The sequence below is a fragment of the Podarcis pityusensis genome, assembly GCF_964106645.2.
Source record: "Podarcis pityusensis genome assembly, chromosome: 3".
NCBI classification, from domain to species: Eukaryota; Metazoa; Chordata; class Lepidosauria; order Squamata; family Lacertidae; genus Podarcis; species Podarcis pityusensis.
This window is the reverse complement of record NC_138026.1, coordinates 47,126,122-47,153,447: the sequence shown is the minus strand read 5'-3', so window position 1 is coordinate 47,153,447 and position 27,326 is coordinate 47,126,122. Positions and strand designations below refer to the sequence as shown.

General features: G+C 41.5%; 1 protein-coding gene across 2 annotated transcripts in view; it reads left to right on the top strand.

The window, feature by feature from the left end:
- Positions 1–26,995, top strand: part of SIM1 (SIM bHLH transcription factor 1) — a 59,912-nt gene extending 32,917 nt beyond the window's left edge. For both annotated transcript variants that reach the window (XM_080999961.1, XM_080999962.1), the window contains 4 exons: positions 2,374–2,521; positions 11,760–11,925; positions 18,440–18,845; positions 20,721–26,995. In XM_080999961.1, the coding sequence (XP_080856087.1) occupies positions 2,374–2,521; positions 11,760–11,925; positions 18,440–18,845; positions 20,721–21,460 (1,460 nt within the window). In that variant the 3' untranslated portion in view covers positions 21,461–26,995. The remainder of the gene's footprint in view (positions 1–2,373; positions 2,522–11,759; positions 11,926–18,439; positions 18,846–20,720) is intronic.
- Positions 26,996–27,326: the final 331 nt, after the last annotated feature.

Here is a 27,326-nt window from a genome sequence, read left to right as displayed (position 1 = left end):
CATGCCTTCTGCTGAACTGCTTTATGATGTGTTAATGGTGGGTGATGGAATAGATTTGGCTTGAATAAATGACATGGTTTGAGAAAGGGCTGTGAGAAATCGCCTCTCAAGCCTGGTATGAGTAGGAATGCAACTTCTTAACAGAAGAACACTTTGGGTTTAGTCTTCAAATCAATGACAATTTTTTAAATTTTTGTTAAGTGATTTTGATGGGAAATCCATACTACCTCCTTGCCAACCTTTAATTTTGGGTTCTCTCTTTCGGTGTGTTGGTCCCTGATTCTAATTATATTTACAAGGGTGTGAATCCTATAAGGTTCGTTTTAATTTAGGGCAGGGCTTCAAAGAATCATCTGATGTTAGTGGCTTGGAATGCACTTTTCCAGAGCAGATCCTCATCACTGCTTAAACCGGCTTGCTGCTTGGTTTGCTGTTTCCTAGCTCTGTGCTTGTAACTGTAGTACATACCACAATTGTGATAGAGACAGAAATTCAGCTGGCGAAAGGTATTCTGTAACTACATCTTCCTGCTGGGGAAAGTGGGTACTGTTAAAGCTGGGTAATGTCTTTCCAAAAAACAAAGGGTTAGGCCTAGCTGCTACTGCAGACTTCAGACTAAATAGACGTGATCGCGAAATTGTTCTTAAGTTGGAGAGACGGCACAGGAAGGACTGGGGTTTTGTGTCACTTTAACAGCACAATCCTACACGTTTCCACAAAGAAGGGAATCCAGCTGAGTTCAGTGAGGTTTTCTCCCAGGTAAGTGGGCATAGAATGCAGTTTAATGGTGCAATCCTATGCCCTTTTCTAGACACACACAACTCCCAGTTTGGGAGAGGTGATGAAAGGGGATTGGTTTATGACAGTTCAGTGGACATAAATTTATCTTTGGCTTGTTGTAGACGGGGTGGCAGGGGTGTGGCTGGTACAGCATTAGAACCTTCTAGATCTTCCCGTGGCATGCCCCTGAGCTGCCCTGCCCTGCAGCGTTAGGGGATTAAAGATCTGATAGGGGATCATCCTCTCTGAGGAGGTCTGATGTATTCTATTACCTCTGACCATATGAATGCAACATAAAAGTCTTAACTCCAATTAATCCAGGTTGTTTTGGTTTGTGGTCCACAGCTTTTGGGACCCATCCTAATTAAATCTATAAGTCTATAGCTTTAAATGTGTGTTGCACTTTTAATTGCTGCCATTCTGCACGCACTGACTTGAAAGCGCTGCTGAAAACAATGAGACATTTAAGTAAACATGGTAAAGACAGGCTTGCAAAACATTTTGTTAATTTTGAGTCTCAGATTTTGAGTGTTCAGTCTAAATTCTAATATATTTAACAAAATTTGGGACAATGGTGAGCTCTCAATATCTGCATTACAAAGACAGTGTCAAATTTGTTAAAGTTTTTTAATTCATAGTTAGGAAGCTTTACAGTACAATCTTTTATGACTGCTCAGAAGTAATTCCCATTAAGTTCAGTGGGTCTTACTCCCAGGTAAGTGTGTATAGAACTGTATCTCAGTCTGTTTTCAGAATTGCTATGTTGATGTTTGACAGAGAAGGAGGTCATGACAGCTGAACTCTTTAGTAGTGTAGACACTACAAAGCCTTTAGTCTCTCTCATGGCTGCCAGGAAAAGGCATTTTCACTAGAGACCATAAGAATGCCTTTTAATCTAACTGCTGACACTTGTGAACTCCTGTAACATAATAATCACATGCCAGAGACTCATTTTAAATTTGATTGACACCCTGGCTGGGAAGTAGACTGACTTTTGCTGTTAATGATTGATTGTGCTTTTGAGTTGCCATGCCCTTACAGTAGAGCATTGCGTTTCTACCATCTGCCACCACTTTGGTCAGAATTGTAATGGGAAGTGCGGCTTCTTTCAAAATAGGTGGAGGACAACAACTCCCACCATCCTTGGCCATGCTGGCTGGGGCTGATGGGAGGTTGAGTCCAACAACTTATGGAGGACCACAGTGTAAGTCGATGTGGTGGTCTGGAGAGGTGCCACTCTTGAAAAGACATAATGTGCCCAATGACCTTAATGTACATCAACATGAATATAGAGGACTGGTAAAACCACATTCTATTTCTTTGCTGAGAACACCGACAACATCTCTCCGAGTTCACTTCTAATTGGTCCCACTCAACGCTATTCAACCTTGTTGAAGCTAAAGGGAAGTAGTTCTGGATAAGAGACCACCCAGTTGCCCAGAGCTTTCTAAAAAGCAGGGCACAAGTTAAATCACTGAAATATAATAAAGAAAATGGTGCCCTTGTAGAGATTTGTTAGAGTTCCTCTTTGAAGGTAAAACAGAAATGGAGTAACTGCTCATTAAATAACCAGCCCTTCTATTTCTTTTTCAGTGCTAGTGAAAGGTCAAGTTACCACAAAATACTATCGCTTCTTGGCCAAGCAAGGTGGTTGGGTCTGGGTACAGAGCTACGCCACCATTGTCCACAACAGCCGATCTTCACGGCCTCATTGCATCGTCAGCGTCAATTACGTGCTCACGTAAGTACCAAATCCCATGAGGTTTCTTGTTACTCCCCAGCAGAGTGCCTGTGTCAACTCACATGAACATTGGGGCATTGCACACCAAAGGTTTGCTAATGCGCCAGTCCCATGAGTCTTGGAGAAGGGCTGTTGGAGAAAAATAAGTGCTTGATGGATTGCATCAAAGGTGCTCTTCTTTTTATTCTGCCTGTCATGGAAGTGCTTTAAGTGGGGGTCATAAAAAAAGGCAAATATTTCAGTCCTGCCAAGAAAACTCTCTTTGGCCCAGGGCTTGAGTTGACAAGGCCCATCCTTCTCCATGAGCTTGGTAGGAATCCACAAAGTTCTTTCATCTGCCTGAAAGCTTTTCCCTCCTGTCTTCTTCTGTTTCCCTAGAGGGGAAAGAACAAGATTTAGGGCTTTGTCACCCCTTGAGTTTGCTCCTTCTCCGCCTTTTTACAGTTGAAGGGGGCACCCTGCATTAAATAAAGTTTAATGCAGCGTAAAAGAAAGGTTTCAACGTACGGAGTTATTTATACTTAACAAACAGGACATCTGTTTTTCTTTTGCTCCCAAAAGGGGGGGGGGGAAACCTGGGAGTTTGAAGTTCTTAATTTTATCCAGAGTCTCTATCAAAGCCCCATGATTTCTTTCTTGTTCAAAGGGATGGAGACTTGCATGGAACTAGGTGGGGTGACCAGAAGGGGTTCAGTTAGCAAACTAATAAAATATAGGGGGAAAGGGGGAGGAAGAGTAATGAAAATGTTGACTTTTGCCCTCACTCTTTATCCCATCATTGTTAATATTTAGGCACTGCCAGAGGTAGAGGTCTACATGGATGGTATTAGACAGCATACTCAAGGTGACTCCCATGTGAATTTGTTACCTCTTAATGCAGTGCACAGAGCAATCCCTAGATATATTAACTCATAAGTACATCCCACTGGGTTCAATAGATAAACACTCATACAGGAGTGCAGACTTAGTTGTTTTCTGTTTTCAGGAGTAGAGTTGTTAAAGGGTAGTTAAGGGGAGATTCTCTCCCACCATCTGTAATTTATTTCTGGCTGTACTGGCTTACCTGTCAATAAAGTCCCATTGCTCTCAATGGGACTCACTTCTGAACAGACATGTCTAGGATTGCTTTTATGCAAGGTGACCTAGAAAGTACTATGTGATTTGGCTCACTTGTGTGATGTTTTTATGTTACAAAAAGGTAAAAGTAGCCAAGGTCCATATTAGAGCAAGAATACCTATATTAGGCCAACCCAAGTCATGTGCTTTCAATGAAGAGAGTGAGAGAGCCCATATATTCAAAGCACACTGCTTTCCCCCAAAGAATCTGGGGAACAATAATTTGCATTTCACAGAGCTACAATTCCCAGCACCCTTAATGAACTTAAGATTCTTGGGGGAAACCATGTGCTTTAGATGTGTGGTGAGGATGTAGCCAGGGAGAGAGAGAGAAAAGCTGGTAATGCAAGAGACTGGAAGCCAGCATAGAAATCCAGTAAAAGCAGCCCTTTTGGTACCATTGTATTAAATTTAAGGAAGTTGGTGGCATTGCAGCACAATCGATAGATATGGATCCAGATGAGGGGAACAGTATTTGAGGGGGGCACAGAAGAGGGGAAGTATATTTATAAGGGAGGGAGGGCCTGTGAAAAGCACCTTTCCTTCAAGTGACCATAGGGGTCTACCAATGGGGAGCATGGAACTGACTGTGTGTGGGGGGAGCACTTTCCCTCCATTTCCCCTCTGGTCAGCCTATGCCCCAAGGTGCACCCAGAGCTCAGCACTTCTTTTTGTCTCAACAACATGCTTTGACCATAAGGAATCTGAATAATATTTCTGTAAAAATTTGTGGGTCAGTGAATGTTTTGCCCACTCCTTTTTACACCCTCTCCCCACTATTTTCCTTCCTTGTGCTGCCTTAGGTATTGGTTCCAGTCTGCCTTGCTAATTCTGAATACTTAGAGAATCTAGGTGTGGTAATTATTTTAGATTACTTGATTTGGATTGTGTATCCCCAGCCCACAGGCTTGCTAATTGAGAAAGTTCAGGTGCTTCTTTTGTTGCTAATAATGTTGTCACTGCAGTGATTAAAAAGCCACATCCTGTGGCTGCTGATGGAGTGATCACAGTTGCTGGTTATAGCAGTTTACCTGGCACATCTGGTGGGCCAGTGGGCTGGCTTGTTTCTCGTTACTGCCAATCAAGTAGATTTTTTGCATTGATTCTCTTCTCTCTCCTTTGCTTTGACAGAATTGCTTTGCTCTGTTTTGAAGAGGGGGGGCATGGCCAGGAGAAGGAGTAATAAGCAAGTGACCTTTGGTTCTACTGTAAAACCTTACGAACTTTCAAATGATCTAGGACAGTGTTTCCCAAACTTGGGTCTCTGGCTGTGTTGGACTACAACTCCCACCATCCCTAGCTAGCAGGACCAGTGGTCAGGGATAATGGGAATTGTTGTCCGAAAACAGTTGAAGACCCAAGTTTGGGAAACACTGCTCTAGGAGATCCCTATTGCACAGGCTGCCTCATTCCCAGGGATGCCAACAGGATTTCCTGCTAAGGCAATGTCTATTCTTGCCAAGTAGATTTGTTTATATGGATCATCAAAAATCATTGCTGTCATTTGAACGGGATTGAAGGTTGACTTGGATGTGGGCTTTTGGTGCCCACCAGTTGTTGTTGGACAACAGCCCCCTTAGTCCATGGGCATTTGCTATTCTGGCAGAAGCTGATGAGATTTTGGGCCCAACAACATAGAGAGGGGGCCACAGGTTCCCCAACCCTGATTTACATGGTTGCAGTCTGGGAAGGAAACCCAAGGTTTCCCCAAAGCATTTATTTATTTAGAGCACTTTTACCCCACTCTTAAAGAAACTTCCTAAACAGATATTATTATTATTATTATTATTATTATTATTATTAATTATTTGTACCCCGCCCATCTGGCTGGGTTTCCCCAGCCACTCTGGGCGGCTTCCACAGAAACCAAAAATACACTAAATTCACACATTAAAAAGATTACAATCCCACCCTTGGGCTTTCAATCTAAAGGACAGGACACAATAGGAAAGTAGATTGGGAGAGAATAGGAAGAAAAAGCAAACCCAGGAATATAACAACAGCAATAATTCTATTATTTAATACCCCACTCATTTGGCTGGATTTCTCCTGCCATTCATTCTTACAAAGTTCTTCCAAGGGTCAGCTGGAATTGAAACAGTGCAAGGAGAGGAGAAGCCAGCAGATTCTAGTCTCTTGGCTTTTGGTCCAGCTTCCCACATCTCCCTCTGCACCAGACTGTCAGTTGATGGAGGAAGAGCCTTATGGAGCTGCTATCTTGTTAAGAGCTGACGGAGTGGTTCTGATTTCCTTCTCCTGCCCTGCTGCAACTGGATAGAATGACAATTGCTCAATGGTGTCACTGGGGAGGAAAAGGCGGATTGGACTGTACAACGACTTATCAATAACTGAATATGACAGTCAGAAAACAAGGAGCTGACATTTAAAAATATGCTACCTGTCAGGGATGATCATATGCTTTCACCTTTAGAGGGAAATATGGTGATAATGCTCTTCTCCCAGTTTGTTTTCTGATGATAGAATGTGATGGAACCCTGGGAACTGTTCATTTAAAAGGAATAACTGAAGGTATTATGTGTAATCTAAAGATAAACTTATTTGGCTTTTCAAGTAATGACATACAAAACAAACCTTTTAGGATGCTGGAAAGATTTCACTGTAGATTTTGTTGTTGTTTCCAAGTGCTTAAAACCTCCTTGGACTGTTATGGGCTACACAGGGTCAATAGGTGGGTACAAAATAAACATTTATATAATTCTAGAGGCAAAATTCTGCAAGTCGAGAGGCAAGTGTGGGCACAGCAATTGATGTGACCTTTGTACAATAGGTTACATTTCAGCCATACAAAAGCTGGTTGGTTTTTCTACACATCCACAATCTCTTCTTCTTCCTTCAGGCAAGCAAGACACTTGATCACATTTCAAGGACACATTGGAGCCAGGCAAAAGGACTTGAGGAGGGTCCAGAGCAAGACTGGAGATATGTGTTGCTTGAGGGGGGAGGCCTGGGGAGCACACTGAGGGTTACATAGAGAGGCCTGAGGTTATCCTTAAAATAACTGCCAGTGAAAGGGTTACTGATTCAACAGGAAAGTGCCTTTGCTGATATTAGGAATCTTAGGCTGCATACACACCATGTATTCAAAGCATACCCTCCCCAAGAATCCTGGGAAACGTAGTTTTTTTAAGGATGCTGGAAATTGTAGCTGTTTGGGGGGATAAACTACAGTTCCCATAATTCTTTTCTTCATTTTTTTGGACAATGTGTGCTTTCAGTGTATGTATGGGGTGTACATAGGCTTCATTGGCATCAGATTATCTTGCTTTGGCACCATAGATGAAGTACATTGGACTGCCCATTTATGATCTTAAGGAAGAGTCTGTTTTCTTGAATTATAGGTTTTGCAGTTTTATATCCCTCATCCCTAACTTTCTCACTAGGAGCACACCAGATGCTGACCCCCTCAAATTCCTTCTATGATTCCTCCCTCCACCTCTGCTACTGTTAGGTACACAATAACAATTGCATTTATATATTCAAAGTCCAAATCTCACATTTATTTTACCAGTTTAAATAAGGGTGCTGAATGTATATTTAGTCAAGCATTACAGCACCCAGGGCTTAAGCAGATTAGAAATGAATAAATCCAATTAAAGACCATGTCTGTGAAATTTGATAGGTCACCAGCATGAATGAACTGTTTGCACAGTAACAATAAAAACCCCATTAATGATTAGCAACTTACAAGAGGTTTAATCAAGGATCAAATATATAAGATGTAAAATATTTAGATTAAAAAGAGAGAAGATTTTGAATTCATACCAATAAATATAACTGTTTAATGATGTCTGTCTTTCTTTGGATGGTCATATTGCTGTTATGGGTCTTTTGCTGGTTACTCATCATCATAAGCTGTAATGAAACTCTGGGGTTGTCTGCCCAAGATCTTGAAGTATACAAGAACTAATAGATGTTTATTCAGTTCTGTCTCAAAAACCTTCCAGGAATGGAACCTACAGATTCACTGGGAATTATTCTTACTATTCACTGGGTTCCACTGTTCCTTGCACACAAACCATGCGCTTCCCAGCCACTTCTCAGCTATGTATCAATGTCAAGGAACTGCAACTTATTTTCCATTTTCACTTAGGAACACTTTTAAATGGGAAGAGCTGTAGCACATGCAGGAAGTCCCAGGTTCCATGCATGGCATCTCCAGATATGGGGTCTGAAACTGGCATTTCAGTGTATAATCTGCCTAATACAGCAGTATTTAAGTTAAATGTAATTATGAAGCAAACAGAGCTGGTTACGTTACATTGAAGTCTTAGGTTGGTTATAGATTGGGCCATGAAACCAAAAGATCCAGCAGCAGCCTCCTGAGACATATTTGAGTTTCTGTGGAGTTAACCCCGTTGAAGTCAATGGGACTGTGAACTGACCTAAATCCTCATGTTTTCATTAGCTTCAATGAAGTTCCATTTACAGAAATATTAACACAGTAGGTTTCTATGCTGCTTCTTAGCTGAAGCTTCCAAACCAGCTCACATCCTCATGAAATAAAAAGCGCATTGTAACAATACCATCTCTTGATTCTCTTTGCATCAAGGCCAAAAGTGAAATCTCCACTGGAAGGTTTAACTATCAGCTGTGATGGGAGCCCAGGTTAGCTCCATGTCAAGTGCTTCCAAAAATCTCATACAGAATGACTAGCCCAAGATCATTTGAGATTCTTATCGTAACAGAATGAGAAATTGAACTTGGATCTTGTGATGCTCAATCCAACAGCACTCGTATTAATGGTCCCCCCTCCCAACATGTAAAAAAGATTGCCTTGAAGATTGAGGTGAAAATGTCTAGTCTGGGAAACAGCTGGGGGTCCCTATTAACTTTGCATGTAATGGGGGATGCTCTCCTACTGGTGTGTGAGGATTTACATTTCTGTGCTATTAATACAAATAAGAGATACTGTTTATGCATAAATGCTTGGATATTAAAGTAGAAATGCAAAGGTTGGCTTTGGGAAGATGAATTCTTAAAGGAAAGATGGGAGGTGTTGAAATTGGCTGTTTTATCTCTCATCTAATAGGCTTTCAGTGTATTCTCTGCAGACATGCTGCTAAAAAGCACCTATGAATGGGAAATTATGTAATGGGAAATTATGCTATATATAAAAAAACAACCAACACGCTAGCTTGCCCAGTGTTAACATTGCAGGATTCAGGGGCACCACCTTCTCCAAAGGATTGAAGGGGCCCGTGTGTGATGTCACACGGGGCCCTTCTGAACATTGAGGAAGCCTGGTCCCTTAAAAAAAGGGGGGCGGCACAGTGCCTTAGCCCCCAAGAGCTGGCACCCTTGGCAGGATTACACCAAGTTAAAAGGGTATTGTTTCATCTGAAACATTAAATCAGGTTTCCCTCTTTATAACTTTGGTGCCAATTCAGGGTGATGTTGAGGGGTTTTGTGGAACAAAAAGTTGGCTAACATTTAAATGCCTTTGTGAACTGTCTGAAGTGTCCTTTGGTATGCTTCATGTACCTTGGTGCCTGCCCATACAAGGAGCCTAGATTGAGAGAGTAGGGTAATGTAAGCTGGTTCCAGGAATCTTCTTTATTGGGAGATCGGGGGGGGGGGGAGATCTTTGAAATTGTTTGGACCCTAGTTGAGAGCCAGGAGGCTCTTGAGCAGGGAGATGTGTCAGAAGGAGAAGGAATTGATATTGGTCTATGTTTCTGAATAATTTATATTAATGGGTTTCCATAATGTATTTGTAACTACTGTTGTTTTTTGTTTTCTGCACACCACATTTTCTTAGATATCATGTGGTATAGAAATGGTCTAAATAAGTACCTACTACTTCTGATTTGCTTGGATAGCTCAGCTGGTTACAGCATGGTGCTGATAATGCCAAGGCTGCAAGTTTGATCCTGTATGGGACTGCTGCATAATCCTGGATTGCAGAGGGGTGGGCTAGATGAGCCTCAGGGTCCCTTCCAACTCTACAGTTCTATGGAACATCAGTTGGACTTGCAAATCTCTCTTCTGAAGAAGCTAAGGCTGAAATCACTGCAGCTTGCAGCATCTCACCTATCTACCCTCTCGCTTTCGAAAAAGAGCATCTCTTTCTATGTGTGTTTTCACATTGCTTATGCCTCTTCCCATGTATATGTAACTTTATAATTGGCCTTTAAAGTGAGATGAGCGCCGCAACCCCAGAGTTGGTCACGACTGGACCTAATGGTAAGGGGTCCCTTTACCTTTTTAATTAGCCTTTATGTGTTTAAATTTTCAGTTTGTCACGACAGTATTGGCTTTTGTTATTGTCACTTCCTGCCAGGGTTTTTGCTAGCTGATTGGGCAGAGACAGCAAGTTAAACGGTCCTTTTTTTGCTTTTGGTGTAAATTTAGTCGCCAGCCTGCAGTGTCTGTGTTTATGGAAAGGCAGTAAAATACACAAAAAGGCGGCGGCGGCGGGGGGGGGGGGGAATCTGCAGTGATTGGTACAATAACTCAGCTTCTCTCCTGAGATCAACCTATTTCTTCAGCACAGTGATTTATTCCTCCTACAGCCCACGGTTCAATTTCTCTAACTGGGTGGCTCCAGAGTGAAGGAACTGGAGTTGGCAGAACAAGAGCCTCTTTTTCCAGGTGTAACATTTGCCAGACTGCTGTGCAGCAGGCAAGTGGTATTCAGAAAGGTTTTGCCTCTCCTGAAGTAGTCGAGTCCATTCTACCACTTCCAAACTCAACTCATTAATTCTGCTGCATGTGAAGCTACAGTGAGGCTATAGAATTTGCTGCTGTAAGAAGTGGTGATGGTTGGTTCCCACCCCTTTAGAAGGGGATTAGACAAATTAATGGAGGATAAGACTATCAATGGCTACTACCACCTCCAGAATCAGAGGCACCATGCCTTTGGTCAATCTCTGAGAAAGAGGCCTGTTGGCCTTGTGTCCTGCTTTTGGACTTCCTTTAAGCATCTGGTTGACTACTTTAGGAAAGCAGGATCCTGGATTTTGGTCTGATCCACCAGGGCTTGTCCTATGTTCTTAATGTAGGTTATGAAGGTAAGCCAGGCCATTGTACAAAACTTCCATTATGTCTCGACACCCATTCCATTGAAATAAACACCAACGGACACAAGGCAGAAACCTGACAAATGACCAGAAGCGTTTGTATATTCAGATTGATTGTACCTCATCTGTCAATCTCTAGACAAGCCAACTTTTCAAACCACCACAATAGTTTATAGTGCTCCGTGTATTCCCAGTTATAAATATTTTTGCATGTGGTATAATATAGACTAGACCTGTCACTTTTATACTGGAGGTCTGGCTTTGCCCAATTCCAGTTAATGAGCCACTGTTCTTGGCTTGTTTAAAGTTATGTAATGAATTAACTCTAAACTAATGAGTTATCCATCAAATGTGGATTGTCTATATTGAGACCCACACTGCTGTCATTTTAATATATATAGTGGCCTGCACCACAAACACTTCAGGTGGATTTACTTAACTAGAGCAAAATTTGGAGCAAACTTCAACACTTCTAGTTTTTTAAGGGATTTCCCCCTCAGGTCTCATGTGTAGATTATAATAAATGAATCCTCTTGTTTGTCCTTTGAAAAGCCTCAGAAATTTGGATATATTCTTAGTGATTGTGTACTCTTTGTCGTCTTAGACCATTTTGTGACAATGTACTGTTATAAATCTTTCCTTCCAATGGATGGTTTCAACTGTATCTATTTATTGCCTTCATTAATGCTTGATGCTCTTTGTTGTGCCATCTGCATTCAGTGACTCCTTATTGACATATGGAGCACTGGGCATGAAATTTAACTATGCTCATCACTACATTTGAAGAATGCTCTGTATGAATGGACAGTCTCCACTGCTCATGTGGAGCATTCTCTTGTTCAGGGAAGACTGTTTGATGTGTACCTTTGCTATTCTCTATTTTGTTTATTCCTGAGCCGCTGCCTCCCCTTTCCACTTTTCTTCTGTAGTCTGGAAAGAGACTCACATTTCCTACAGGTATGTATATTTTATGGGATGATTTCTTACAAAAGGGATCAAGACACTGCATAAAATGAAAGCTATACAAGTTGACCCCAAGTTGTCTTGGATGGTATTAATTTCGCCTTATTCCTTTTATCCAGGGATACAGAATATAAAGGACTACAGCTCTCATTGGATCAAGTTTCAGCAACAAAGCCATCATTCCCATATGCAAACTCAACACCAACAATCACTGACAACAGAAAAGGAAGCAAGTCACGTCTGCCGAGCACAAAGTCAAAATCTAGGACATCTCCATATCCACAGGTATGAATAACATGATTTTTTCATTATTATGGTTGTGCTTCATATGTTTTAAAGAAGGTCTAACTCAATATAAGGGAGTTTCCTATGCTCCCATGTCTTGGAGAGACCCCTTCTGAAGCTCTGGAGATCCATTGCCAGTTGAGTGTAGACAGTATCGAGCTAACTGGATCAACAGGTCTGATTTGGAGCAAGGCAGCTTCCCCTGCAACATATATTCTATGTTCATGTGGAAAATAAATTATCTAACTCTGGGGCCACAACTGAAAATATTTTTCTTTGTGTCCCTGTCTGCTAATCTTACTTTGTAAACCATATATATATATATATATATATATATATATAATATTTAAAATAAATAAACAAATGTGTGTGGGGTGTGTGCGTGTTAGTGATTAGGACATATGGAGGAAATTCCATCATATCCTTGCAGCTCTCCTGCAGAAGAGAGCTTCTCTACTTAATGGAGGCTGCCTGCATGGTTTTGAACTCTAGTAGATTAAATGATGAGGAAAAACTGAACATATGAGGTGCGAGCAGGTAGTGAGCAGAGAGTATTATGAAGGTCAGTGGGCAGGGCTAGCTCTTCCATTAAGCTGAGTAAGGCGGCTGTCTCAGTGTTGGTGCAGAGAGTAGAGTTGGAGAGGTAGATGTGCTTGGTTTATTATATGAAATGAAAGTGATAGAATACATCAATGCTGTTTCAGACAGTAAAATTTCAATTTAAGCAGGCAGCAAATCCTACCATACCTACATACCTTGATCTAAAGAATGGAAGAATCCCTACCTATTCTCAAAAGCCTCAGAAGTGAGCTTGACAATTTTGCCAGCAGGACTCACACTAATAGTAATTTAAGAAATGCAGAGGAGGGGGAGGAATAGCATACCTGTCCTTAAGAGTGTGTGTGTTCCTTCCTTCTGAACACTGATTGAAGGTCCTTGCTGGAGCTAGGAGAGCCAGCTGATTTTTTGAAACCTGGGGGATTTATACCATTTTGGTCAAGGTGTTCCAACAGAAAAGAAAGGAAGGCCTTCAGATGAGCAATTTCTACAATTTCCAATAGTTCTACTGCCTTTTCCCCAGAGTTCCTGCCCAGCTTCACCTGGTCCATATTTCAGATTAAGTGTTTGAAAGGAAATCATCCTGGTGGGGTGTGACTGAACTGATTACCTTTGTCTGCTCACTGTCTTCAAATTATCAAATTATCAGGTGGTGAATAAAGGTTACCAGATGTCCCCGTTTCCCGGGGACAGTCCCTGGATTTATACATCAGTCCCCATACAAAATCCATTGAAGTTGAAAAGTGTCCCTGGAGTCATTGAAAAAAATCTGGTAACCTTAGAATAGACTGTATGGACTGGCAACTAAATGTACATGTGCTGACCTTTATGCGAAGTGTGAGGAACTCAGGGTGTTTCCTGAATGCCCTCAGGGCATGTTTTGAGATCAAACTTGTACCAAGGTCACCAGAGTTCATCATGTCATATTAGAGCTATGTCAGTTTTTTTACCTATGCTATGATCTACAGTAATAAACAACAGAATAAGTACAGATTGACACACACCTATTCACAGTACAGCAGAAATTGACAAGAGGTATTATTGATAATGATCATCTGAATGTAATCTTTCCTTATAATGACCATATAATGAAAAGTACTCTTTCTGTAATGGAAACACTTGGCCAGCATCTGGTTTGACCTTTCAGGGGTTCTTCTGCAATTCATTTTTTAGCGCTGTTGGAGAATTGTGTTTAAGCCACTGATTGCAATGTTATTTGCAGCTGTTTAACTCCAAACCTATTTACTGTAATAGCCTTGGCTGATGAGTGTCAATGAAATATTGCTAAGCTTTCATGTGATGAATATTGATATCTCCTCCAAAAGCTAACCATCTCATACTGCAGCCTGTTACTTTCATTTAGAAACTTCTGTTTCGTTGATTAAAAAGGACTGTATAAATAATGGGTTGGATCCAATGGTGGCTTTGCAGAAAGGGCTTCTTACATAAGTTAGGATATCTGTTTTGTTTGTTTGTTTGTTTTGTTTTGTTTTTGCCAATCCCACCTCCACCACTCTCCAAAATACACTTCCAAAGTCTGGGGAACAAAGAGTAGAAAGGAATAAAATATGACATGGCAGGGTAGCTGCAGTACTTGGGTGGTGTGTGAGGGGGTCAGATTAGTGATAATCCCGTATCCACTAAGGCAAAGGTGCCATAAGATACCACTCAACACATTCAGCCCACCAGACTTCATACCAATAGACCCATACAAATCTTTTCCAACTCTGAAAAACACAAGGGAGAATCTCTCCATTTTCTATTGCTAAAAGTAACCCCCAAACTGGCATTGACTCACTAGCAGCAGAGGTTAGTTTAATGGTTGTGCTGTGTTACTTTAATCTAAGCCCTTTGCCATCTGTTCTGCCTATAACAGTGAATGCAAAATGAACATACGTAAGATTTCAGAGTTACATTAGTAAAAAGCAAGATAAAAGTGATTTAAAAGCATGCATATGTTCTCAGCACAGTGCAGACTGCATCTGTGATTCCCCCTCAAGTTTCAGGCACAAATTAAGAAGACAGTTGCAAATGCCCAGTACTGCAGAAACCTTTGATAGCAAAGGAGACTTTATTGAGAAGGCTTTTCTCTCTCTCTTCCTTTGTAAGAGCAGTGGTGTTGCCCAGGAATTGAAATAAGAGTCACATAGGTTGTAGCACACATTTGACTTTGGGTGTGAAGCCTGGTTCTGTTGTCCTTGGCCAGACTGGCACTGAGACCTATCAAGATCCGATGGGAAGGGTTTGTGTGCTGTTGCCCCAAGCCAGCCGGCAAGAATGTGCTAGCGCTTAGCAGCTTAATAAAGTTACAACCCGGCGCATACTGATGCATGCTTAAGTTCCCCTGAAATCTACCACGTGCATTCTCAGTTTTCTCAGCCTCTCTTCTTAACCTAAGTGTTTTACAGCTTTGTAACTGGTAAGCCGATCTGTTCCCCTGAAGCAGCTTGCATTGTAAGAGCCTGAAAATGTAAGCTTTGCAGCTCTTTCAACAAGAAAAGGAGGGAGTGGGGAGCTAGACTCTCGTAAAATGTATTGATTTTCCTATTTTGTCTCAGTATTTATATAAAGCTTAGGTAAAAAGAGAGACCATGAAAGACTTTACCTCCTTTTGGCTGCTGTCCAGAAACCACTTAGAGCCGACTCACATGATCTGCCCTTTCACTGCATGGGGATTTTTTGTAGCCACCTTGCCAGGGTGATATATAAAGAACCTGATATATATGCTATAATGCATAACTTAATTTGAGCCAGGGCGCTCAGTTACAGAACCTGTTCTTAATGCCAGGGATTGACATCATTGTTATACAAGATTTATATACTGCTTACTAGAACAAAAGATCTCTAAGCAGCTTATGGAATACAGTCTATAATATTTATTTTAAAACACCAATAAAAAATAAACATAGAAACAAACAAAATATTTAAAAAACTGGTAATTCTAAAACACTTACGTTTGCTCAAATTACATTTCTGGGCCATGGGCGTAGCCAGGATTGGTGGAGAGTGGGGGCAGCCAAAGTTGTTGAACTTTACTGAGAAAATCAGGTGTAAAACTACCCTGCAAATAGGACATTGCGGGGTTAGGCTTCTGCTGGGGAGGGGGCAGAACCTCCGATAACTGAGTACTTTCAAAGCTTTTCAATTAATATTTGTGGATCTAGCCCCCCCCCCCCCGCTTATGCCCATGACCTGCATAGGGATGACCTTGAATGATTTTTAGCCAGGTTGAGTATTTTTGAGCAAACCTCTGCCCTGCTTTGTGATAAATGATTTGGAGGGTAGGACTTGAACCAATGGTTCAAGTTACAAGAAAGGAGATTTGGACCGAACATCAGGAAGAACTTTCTGACAGTAAGAGCTGTTCGACAGTGGAATAGACTACCTCCGAGGTGGTGTACTTTCCTTCATTGTAGGTTTTTAAGCAGCGGTTGGATGGCCATCTGTCTTGAATGCTTTAGTTGAGATTTCTGCATCTCAGGGGGTTGGACCAGATGACCCTAGGGGATCCCTTCCAACTTTGCAATTCTATGATTCCAAAAACCATCAAATATCATATATCTGAGACAAAACCTCCAAATCAGGGGGCTGGAACATACAAGCAGAGTTTCAAACCAGCTATGATTGGGAGCTCCCGGGCTTTAAAGTAGAATCTAATGACTGCTGTCTGGAGGAGCTGCTATAGCATAACAAATGCAGGACAAAGATAGAGCAGAACATTTGTGGTATAATAAGCTATGAGGTTTTAGCAGGAGGTTTTGGGGTATGCACAAGTGTGGCCACCAGAGAACTTTTGCACTTGCAAACTGTATTGAAAGCAAAATCAACTTCAATGAAATATTGGGTAAGCCCCACTCTGCATAATCAATCACACATGCCATTTGAATGGCAATGCCCATCAACTTTGGGGTGGGGGCAGATATTGGCTCCTATGCTGAGCGCCTTTGGTGTAAACAGCAGTCAGGTAGGTGGTGACTTCCAGCAGAAAACTGGCAAGGAGTTTCTGATTCAGATCAGAGCATATTCCAGATTGGCATATTCAGAGCATATTCCAGATTGGCTTTCCCCCAAAATAAATGTGGGTAAAGCACACTTATTTAAACATGAGATCAAGGCTGGTGAAGTACAGCTTGCATTATACTTAAACAGTACTAATATTGCAACTTTCGTGTGCTTAAGCAACAGGGCAAAAACATAATGCAAGCTGTCCCTAATATGAAGCGCTATGGATGCCTCTAGTAATGCATCCTTGGTCAATGCTCACTCCCCCATCTCCTGTCATTCTGCTGGCACACTGGATAAGCACACTGGATGTCAACTCTTGTTCCAGGAACTGCCAGTCCCTCCTGCTGGAAGCTATCAGTACAACAGGAAGGACTGGGCTGACTGGAGATGGTCAGAAATAGATCATATGAACTCTCTGGTGCTCCTTTACTGCCAGTAGTCCTTTTAGTTCTGGAAAGTGGTGACTGATTTCAGGAGCGACTCCAGGCCAAATGAGCTCTTAGTGTTTGTCCCAAGTTTTATCTTGTAATTTGACTAGACAAGTCATGTTAACAGCTGTAGAAGAGTTGACAGGAGGAAAATGAGAAGAAACCACTTCCAAATATGGTTGGAATTGGTCAAGAGCATGCTTCTATTTTGGCCTCATATTTCTCCCCCTCTCTTTTAATTTCATTTCTTCTTCATGAGAACTTAATTTGGTTTCCTGCCCCCAAATATACCTCCACCTTCTTCTTATTTGTTTGTGGAGAGGTGAAATTAAGGTGCATCAAAGCAATTGTTATCTCACACTTTCCCATCGCTCTCCTTATTGCAAAAAGTATTATATTTTGGGAAGTGGGTTTGTTATGGAAGACCTCAGCATTATTTACCTGAGATACTTGTACACCAGAAGCAAATGTTAAAAACAAACAAACACAAACAAACAAACAAACAAACAAACAAACAAACTGTAACTTCACAACCTGAATATGTGATTGAATTCCACTAGAAAATAGTGACAGTCTAGAAGTGCCATGAATACTACTGTTGAACTAAGTTGAACTTGTGTTTCAGTAAACGTACATAGAATTGCACTGTGATCATCATACCAGTGATTCCTAAAAAACTTCTGCTTAAGAGCCTTTTAAGTACATGGCTGTGGATTCTGGGGAAGCAATGAACTTAGAAACAAGTGTTTGCAGGTGAGGAGGGGGAAATGACTGTCCAAACATAGTTTTCTGGCCTCTATAAGCACTTGGGAAATGGTGTCTTCATTTGCCACTTGTAAACCTGAGAGCCAGCAAATAAGTATTAAGGGTGGAGATCAAACTAAGAAGGAAACTTCTTAGCTTGTGGAGTTTAAGTGAAACATCATATTGGCACAGTAAGCCCATAAAGCAGAGTGAGTGGGTGTTGCTGTTACAGCAGTATCACTAGACACAACAGCACTATTGTGAAAAGCTCTTGCATAACATGGGATTATATGGAGAGGGCTATAGGTGGCAGTGGGTCTGATGCCTCTTCATGGAGTCTTAAAAGGATTTTGGCCATTGGGATTGTGGCTGAATAGACAAAAACAGTCCCATTTGACCTCTATAGCTTTTACATTAATGATTTCAATCAGGGGTTTTTTCCAGTTGGAAATCACCAGAACTCCGTTCCAGCACTTCTCAGGTGGGTGTCATTGGTATTATAAGAGAACAAGGGAGGTATTCTTGATGTGTTCTGGCACCTATTTTTCTTGAAAAATAGCGCTAGTTTCAATGCAGAAAGCTTTGTAGTGTTATGTAGCAGTGAGAAAGCAGGCATTCTGATTCACAGCCTAGTTATGGATGCAACTTGTCTTAGTCCTTCTTCAGTTCTAACTCCTCTGTTTTGTGAAATGGGTTCCATGTTTTCAATAAATCAAATTGCTTCTTAGACCGTATCCCACTGTTAATGTCTTCTTTCCCCCTTTTTCTTTGTATTGCAGTATTCTGGATTTCATACAGAAAGATCTGAATCAGACCATGAAAGCCAGTGGGGTGGCAGCCCACTGACCGACACTGCCTCTCCACAATTGATGGATCCCATTGAAAGGCCAAACTCTCAGCATCACGATGTCTCCTGTGCCTATAGACAATACTCAGACCGCAGTGCTCTCTGCTATGGTTTTGCACTTGACCATTCCAGGTTGGCTGATGACAGACACTTCCACACTCAGGCCTGTGAAGGCAGCAGGTGTGAGGCTGGCCGATACTTCCTTGGCACACCGCAGTCTGGGAGGGAAACATGGTGGGGTACCCGATCTGGCCTTCCCTTAACCAAATCATCTCCTGAGAGCAGAGAAGCCTATGAAAACAGCATGCCTCATATAACTTCCATACACCGAATTCACGGTAAGTGGTAAATGTACTGGATGGCAGGTTGTGGTAGCAACATTGAGCCAGGGTTTGAAAGGCCTGCCTCGAATGGTCTCAAGTTGACCATTTACGAAGCTAACAATGGAGTTAGGAGATATCTGTGGTCTGTTTGTTGACTAGCACCTTACCTGGAAGTAGGGATGGGGGAGAATTTCAGTTTGGGTCACATTTAAAGGCGAATTTATCCAATTCAGACATTCCAAAACAGTGTGAACACCAAAACACAGCCATCCTTCAAAATTCACACTTATCCAAATTTTAAGATAATTTCTGTACCACTTAATATATAAAAATAACTCTAAATCGTGTGTAGAAAACTAAAGTAGCAGCAACAGGCAACTTAAACAACAATCAAATGTTGCAAAAATACAGTTCCATAAACAAATAATACATTAATGCAAATTGTGAATAAATACAGACCTAAATCAATGTCTTCTCCGTCTAATACACCTCCCTCTCAGCCTCCTGGCTCTCACCCAGAGCCCAAACAAACTCACCGCTCACCCTCATAATCTCACAAAAGAAGAAGATTCTTGGAAACTAGATATTAGTGAGAATGACAAACAAAATACATTATATTTGGAAAAACTGATTTTACCCATCAATATTCAGTGCACTGGTGTGTGTGTGTGTGTGTGTGTGTGTGTGTGAGAGAGAGAGAGAGAGAGAGAGACAGACAGACAGACACAGATTTTTAAAAGGACCATTTCAGCCAGTCAATTGTTATTATTCTGCATTATCTGAATCCCAAATTGGGATTCAAGGTGGCTTGCAACATTTAAAACATTATAAAATACAATTAATAATTAAAAAAATGATTGAAATACAACAGAACACATTTAACATCAACAAATTATATGGCTACTTGTAAGTTAATTCTGCTTGCACAGTAGGACTTCCAAAAGTGTGACCATGATTGAAGTGTCAAGCATCTTTAAAATTAGGGAATATTTTTTCTATTAAAAATGAAGTTTTACACTCATTGGCCATATTTTGACAAGTGGGGGCATCCCCTGTCAATCATTTAATACCATAATATGGCATCAGGTGGATCTGATCTTTGCAGAAAGCAATGGAACTTGTATTTGGTGCAAAATTTAATAGTGCTGAATGCAAGCCAATTATAATAATAAAAAAGCCTTCCAATACAGGGCTGCCTTCAGATGTCTTCTAAAAGTTGTGTAATTCTTTATCTCCTTGACATCTGAAGGGAGGGCGTTCCACAGGGAGGGTGCCACTACCAAGAAGAGTATAACAAAAGAATGACAAGGAGTCCACTCTAAACTGTGCATTTTTTTTTGTTCTTTGGCAGCTGTGGCTTTACCTGTTCCACACCTGATGTCAGGTGTATGTGACAGGCGGGCATGGCCAGCCAAAAATCACTTTGTGGGACAAATTGGGCAGCTGATTTGGTGGGCCTAGAGTGACCCATTAGCTGCAGGTTCCCCCCCCCCCACTGCCCTAGAGTCTAAACCAGAATTCCCCAACTTGGTGCGATGTTGTGAACTACAAATTCCACAATCCCTGACCACTGGTCACACTGTCTGGGATTGAAAGTTGCTAGAGCCTAAGAAGATCTAGGTTGGCAAAGGCTGACTTGAACTGTGACAGGGGAGTTCTGTCAGTTGTGCCCTTCTGCTGATACTTCAGTGTTGTGAACTGGTAACAAGGTCAGAGAAACAGGTGGTGGGGAGGCTTAATTTCACCATTTCATGGTTGCAGAAGACTTGTAGTTATTATAAGAGTTATATTCCCACTGGGCGTGCATAAGGTCTGAATGTTCTGCTGTTCTCTGACTGTGTACAGCCCGTTGCTGATTGCTTCTCTCCTTTGTTTTACCCCACTTTCTAGGAAGAGGGCACTGGGATGAAGAAAGCGTTGTCAGTTCCCCAGACCCTGGTTCTGCTAGTGAATCAGGTGACCGATACCACTCTGAGCAGTATCAGGGCAGCCCACACGAGCCCAGCAAAATTGAGACTCTCATAAGAGCGACTCAGCAAATGATTAAAGAAGAAGAAAACAGGCTGCAGTTGCGGAAGTCGACTCCCGATCAGCTGGTTTCCATTAACGGAGCAGGGAAAAAGCACTCTGTTTGCTTTGCAAGCTACCACCACCAGCAGCAACAACAGCTGAGAGGAGATGCCTGCAGGGTCCCTAGTGTCACCAACACATCTCCCTGCGAACACACGCAGCAACAAGATGGGAAGATGATGAGCCCCCATGACAATGACTATGACAACAGCCCCACGGCACTGTCTAGAATAAGCAGCCCCAATTCTGACCGAATTTCTAAATCCAGTTTGATACTGGCTAAGGACTGCCTTCAGTCAGAAGTGTCGCCTCATCAAACTCCAGGGGATAGCTCAGCAGAATCCCCAAACTATTACAATTCCCATCGGCAGTACTTTGATAAGCATGCATACACGCTAACAGGATATGCTCTGGAGCACCTTTACGACAGCGAAACCATCAGGAACTATTCTTTGGGTTGCAATGGGTCACACTTTGATGTGACGTCTCATCTACGGATGCAGCAAGATCCAGCACAGGGACATAAGGGGACATCTGTTATAATAACCAATGGGAGCTGATGGGTGTTTCCCAACCCCTTTTTCATTTCTCTTCTTTTTAAAAAAAGTTTGTGCTAGGAAAATATCTTTGCAGTAGTAACAGCAGGCACACGTGTTTTGATACCCTTGCTGTTACTGGCATTTGATAAAACTACAATGCACTAGAGAGAATACTTGTAAGGTACTGGGGAAGTGTTGCTTTATTTAAGTTACTGTTGAAAATGCACTGGTCTCAGTTAAGGTTACAGCAGTCAGTTGAATCACAAAGCTGATGCTACATTATGGTGGAGGAGATCTATTCTGGGAGCTTCTGGGGTACATCAAGTGAGCAGATTTTTCATTGTGTGGAAATATATGAGGATGTAGAGAGAGCGACTGAATTTCTAAGCCGCTGGCTACCTGCCACACCCTCATAAGACAAAAACTGCTATGCACTCTTTCCATGAAAAAGAAAGTGAAATGCAGCCCCCCCCCCCCATTTTAAAACAAAGCTATCTGTGCAGTTTCATATTTATACTGGTCCTGCTTCTCCAGTGACTGCAAAGAATGGCTAGATAAAAGTTATAGGGCCGGTGTGATTCTTTGATAGGGTATTGGCTATTATATGGGTATTTGACCTGGAAGCTGACTTGCTGGACAACAAACACAGACAGGAAGAGAACCGCTTGCTGAGGTCATGTGACAAGGGAGAAACAGAAGGGCGGCGAGCCATTATTATCCTGGTTCGGAGTAGCAGAAGCGATGTAACTGCCAAGGCCATTGACTCCTGGGGCACCGTGGGGCCCCCAAACATTTTTTTGAAGTGGCAGGGGTCCCTCAATGTTCAGAAGGGGCCCCTGTGCAATATCAGGACGTTGAGTGCTGCTGCGCATGGGTCCCTTCAATCTTCTGGAAACTGCATAGTTATACAGGAGAGGAGACTATCAGATTGTGATCACTTCATGGGAAATGGTTACATTCTGGGAAGGAGTATAGTAGAAGATAGAGCATAGTGGAAGTTAAGCAAGAAAAGGAAGAGCATTCAAACATAATTCATTTCCCACAACTTGGCATGCCCTGTCCTCGGTCTAAGAATGACTGAGTTGTGTGTGGAGAGAGAACTTCCTGATTTGCTAAAATAGATGTGGGGAACATTTGGCCCTCCAAAATGGTGCTGAACTGCAACTCCCATAATCACTAGCCATTGGCCAGGCTTCCTGGGGCTGATGAGAGCTGTAGTTCAGCTACATCTGAAGGGCCAAAGGCTCATCCTACCTGTGCTAAAAAAATAGAAGGGATTGTGGAAAAGTCCAACAGAGGTGATGTTAGAGAGGCTGAGGGTCAGAAACACAGGTGTGTCAGAAAAACAGAAACACAACTTGGAGGTGGGGAGAAAGGAGGGAAAATTCAGCAAAAGTGTGGAGAATGGTTGGCTTGCCCAGTTTCAGAAAATTCTGAAAATGCATCAAAGCTGGCAGGGATGATAAGAAACAGGCCAGTGAAGTGCAACTTTCAATGGTCCCATGAGAGCTCTTTGGGAATGATTGGGGCTTATGCAGAGGCCCCAATGGTTGCCGTGAAAATGTTTTGCTATCGTACAAGTATCAACACAGTGTAATGCCTCCTCTGTCACATACAGAGTTGGTCAAGCAAGTGGACTAATCATGAGACTTCGTATTGATTCGATTATTCCTAATGTTTAAAATTATCAACCACAACTTTGCCGTGACATCGGGAAGCTTTGTGAATTACTGCCACCTGGTTTCTGAGGTATCTTCCAGAGAGATTAGTCAATGTTGGCTATTTAATGAGCATTTATCTTGCTTTGTCTGTGGGGTGGTAGGACGGCACTGCATCAAGAAAGTGTTATCCCTCACTTTCCACTACATGCCCCTATCACTTTCCTTATTGGAAAAGGTCTGATCTTTGGGGGGAGTGTGTTTTGCAAGATGAACTTTCCAGGATGTATTTGAATCCCACTCAAAAATTGTGATAGTCTGGAAGTATGCTGGGTCTTTAGCATACTATGCCCTGATGTTTCTAAGCCTTTCCTCATAGCCGAAAGTGTGAAATCCACTCACAACGGCACTGCAGTAATGATGCTTTGGATTGGACTGTGTTTGATATTCTGCATCATGCAGTATCCTCTATGCTTCTGACTAGCTTTGAAATCCCTGTGGCAGGTGCCTAGCCCAGACTCCAGAGCCCCTAAAACGCTCCACATAATGTAGTTGAGATTCCTGCATTGCAAGGGATTGGACTAGATGACTCTCAAGGTCCCTACAACTCTATGATTCTATGTATCCCTTCCAGCCATGTGGAAGAAGTGATGCCTAATGTGATACAACCATGTTACTGAATACAGCCTTTGATGATCACAGTATGAGTCTGGCAGCCCATTCCCCCCACCCACATACTGCTTACATAAATCACTATGAAGAAGTGCCACTGGCAAACATGGTTGTGCTGGGTTAGCTCTTACATGATGCATCCATGTGTATGCTCTGGGTGGAAGGTTTTACAGTGTCTGCACATTCTGTCCAAATGTCTGAAGAGTATGATGCTGCAGTCTAAATCTACCTTCTACCCACTCCCCTCTTTCAGTGTAGATTCATTTAGGGTTATGGTAGTAGTGTGTTGTATAAAAAGAAAAAAAGAAAGCTGAGATTCTATGGATCCCATCAAGAGTTGTCAGAGTCCGATAGCACACTCTAGAGTCTAAGACCTGAAAGGTAATCCATTTGGTGCAGCTGTTTAAGCTAGAATGTCCATATGCTTGAGCCTCAGCTAGATCTCTTCACAATGAAGTGCTTATGCAATGCCTCTGCCTGGTTATGACAACGGCCACCTGTTAATTTTAAATGGTTATGTGGTCTATCAAATTTTAAATAAAAATTACATGCTGTTGTACAGCATATTTTACAAAAAGGATAGGAGAGGATTGAAGGACTAGGCTGTCTTGTGCATAAATGCAATTGGTCTTATTTTCAGAGCTTTAATGCCCCCACCCCCAATTAATATTGCGAAATGGTGCATTAATACACCCAAAAGGTGGGTATTTGGTTTAAGATTCAGTGCTCCAAATCAGTTGAAACGTGTGCTACGATTTTGGAGTGCTTAACAAATACTGCAAAATGCATGTTGACGTGATGTTCTTCCTCATCTGGAAGACTTCCTGGGGGTGCTTGATTTTTTTTGTTTTGTTTTTGTTTTAAAACAACAACTAAATGGTTATTTGCTTTCTTTTGCTAATTGGACACTTGCTTTCTTTTCACTGAAACTCAAGTGTTTTTCATCACAGTTTGAACATTCTTTCATGTATCTGCCAAAACCTGGAATCTATCCCCAGAGCTAAAATGCACTTAAAATTAAAGCACGAAATCCAAAATCCAGCCTTTCTGTTGATTTTGAGCTTATATGCAGTCAGTTTCCTCTAACTTTCATGTTTGCTGTATAGTTTTGGTGCAGTTGCCTTCTGTAGAATGATCTGCTCCCAGGAAAACCACAGACTGGGTTTAGCTCTGGCCTGGGTGATTCTGATAGGAATTATATTACTTTATTTGTTTATGCATTTAAAAGTTTTCTTATTTCGTCACATGGCTTTCCTCTGATCTTTCCAAGAATCTGGAAACAATGCAAGTAAAACAGCAAGGCTACTCATTCCCATCAAAATAGCATAAACTGCCATCTATCTGAGGCTGTTCTTTTATTTATGGTTGACTGTTACCTCCAGAATGTGCCTCAACAGAAAATTAAATATTTTGATAGAGAAATTCAGAAGCTTTTGTTGTTTTTGCAGAATAGGCACTGCAATGCATTTTTATTTTGCATAATAAAACAATATCGTGTATTTATCATGGAGACTACCGTAGGACAAGCTAAGGACAACTGATGCTCACTTCAAAGACAGAAAAGTCTTGTGGTTTAATCTTGGCTTCAGATGGGAAGAATATACCTGCTGATGAAAGATGGCTCATTTATGAGTTGTGGCACTCTTCATGGTAGGAAACAGTAAAGCTGGCATTAAAGACAAAGACTTGGAATTCAGAAGGTGGCAGAATCAGCATTAGATGCCTTTGCTAACGCAGTTTTGGTAGCCACCCTTTCTCCTGCAGTTGCTTTGCCATGTGCTCTTCTATTCTGAACCCATTTTTTTGTTTGTTTGTTTGTATGTATGTATGTGTGTCGAGGGTGTGAGGGCTTCAGAGTGAAGGAGAAGGCAGGACAGTCCTGTTCTGTGAATGGAACATGTTACAGTCCAAGCCAAAGTGTCTTGTCCTAGCCAAGTAAGGTGCACTTAAGCCACTGAAATCATACCCTTAATTGCATCCAGCTTGGCTACGATTGGGCTGAAAAATAGAAGTGTCCAGTTCTAGTCACAGCTACTAACCTCTCTTTTTAACAGCGAAAACAAATATGCTCAATTATTATTGTAGTCATTTAAGCTATTTATAAAAACAAACTCTTATTTATTTTTAATGCATGTTGCTTACTTTTCAAATGGAAAAAGTGTTCTTAAAACCAAGCAATTACATAAGCTTATTATGAAAGAACAGTGTTTTACTTTAAGAAGAAAAGAGAAATTAATATACACAACTATTTTCTGTTAAGTATTGATATGGTCTTATTTTTCCTTAAAGGGATTTTTTAAAGGTCAAACATAACTGCATCCAAGAGCACTTCTAAGATAACGACGCATTTTGCTTTGTTTTTTCACGGACATGCAGACACCCTGTTTCTAAACCAATTGGGTGGTATTCCATTGGCGCAAGGGCATGGGCTTTGAATTCATCAGGGAGGGGGTCTGCTAATGGTAAACAGATTTCTGTGGGGACTGCAGGGTGGAGGGGACATCAGCAAAAACCCCTCCCCTCCTCCTATTCCAGTAGTGGATGCCTTCTGTTGGAGCAACAGCAACAGGAGGACCAGCCGGATTCTACCCACTGACTTAAAAGCAGGTCCCATTTATTCTAAAACAAATCAATTCCAAATAAGCATGCTCAGGTTCAGTGAATAAGGTGATTACTATAAGCATATTTACTTGGAGTTCCACCAAAATCAAAAGGTCTTTTATCCCATATGATAATGTGTCTGATCCAGCACTCTAAGGCACATACTGAGCTCCTTTTGCGCTCACAGGCATTTCCGATAACTCAATGGAATGGGCTGCTCTATGCATGTAAAGGAATGTAGGCGTCCTCCATTGAAGTGAATGGGGAAGCTCTGCGGAGCACTTCAGAGCAAATTGTAAAACTGAAGAAAATGTGTTTAGGATCAGGAAGGCCAAAAGGATTACTTGCTGGTATGGCAAAAGTGCAAAGTTGCCAACATCACAAACACCACGACTTGCAATGTTCCTGTTCTAGTGACATTGTAGCATAACATCTGTAATTTGAAGTTCTCCTTTGGAATGTAATGTAGGAAACCCAACTTAGCTATGTCACCAATATCTTGAAAATTGTTTCCATTTATAATTATTTATATTGTAAATAGATTTCTGAAGTAAATTTGAAGTCAATGTGTATAAGATGTATTTATTATGTGAAGAAATTTTTCTTTAAAAAATACAGCTACCAATATGTAGTCTCTGTCTGGTTTCTTGATTCTTTTTGCAGTTAAACCCTTATCCTTTGCACAAAGGCAAATGATACTTACCTGTGCAGCATCTCACTCACCTTCTGTCATATCTAAACTAGGTAACTGTGTGCCCAGTATTAGTTTACAATATGATATCTGCCCAGGCCACAGTTATGATTATGCTGCATGAGAACTTAAGACAACCCAGTTCACACAGATTTTAAATTAGACCTGAGGCTGTTGGGGAAAATATTTCTGAAGCAATACCATTGTTATCTAACTGAGAGCCCACTCTCTGTAGAGAGTCTCTACAGTTAAGAGAGTCTACTTT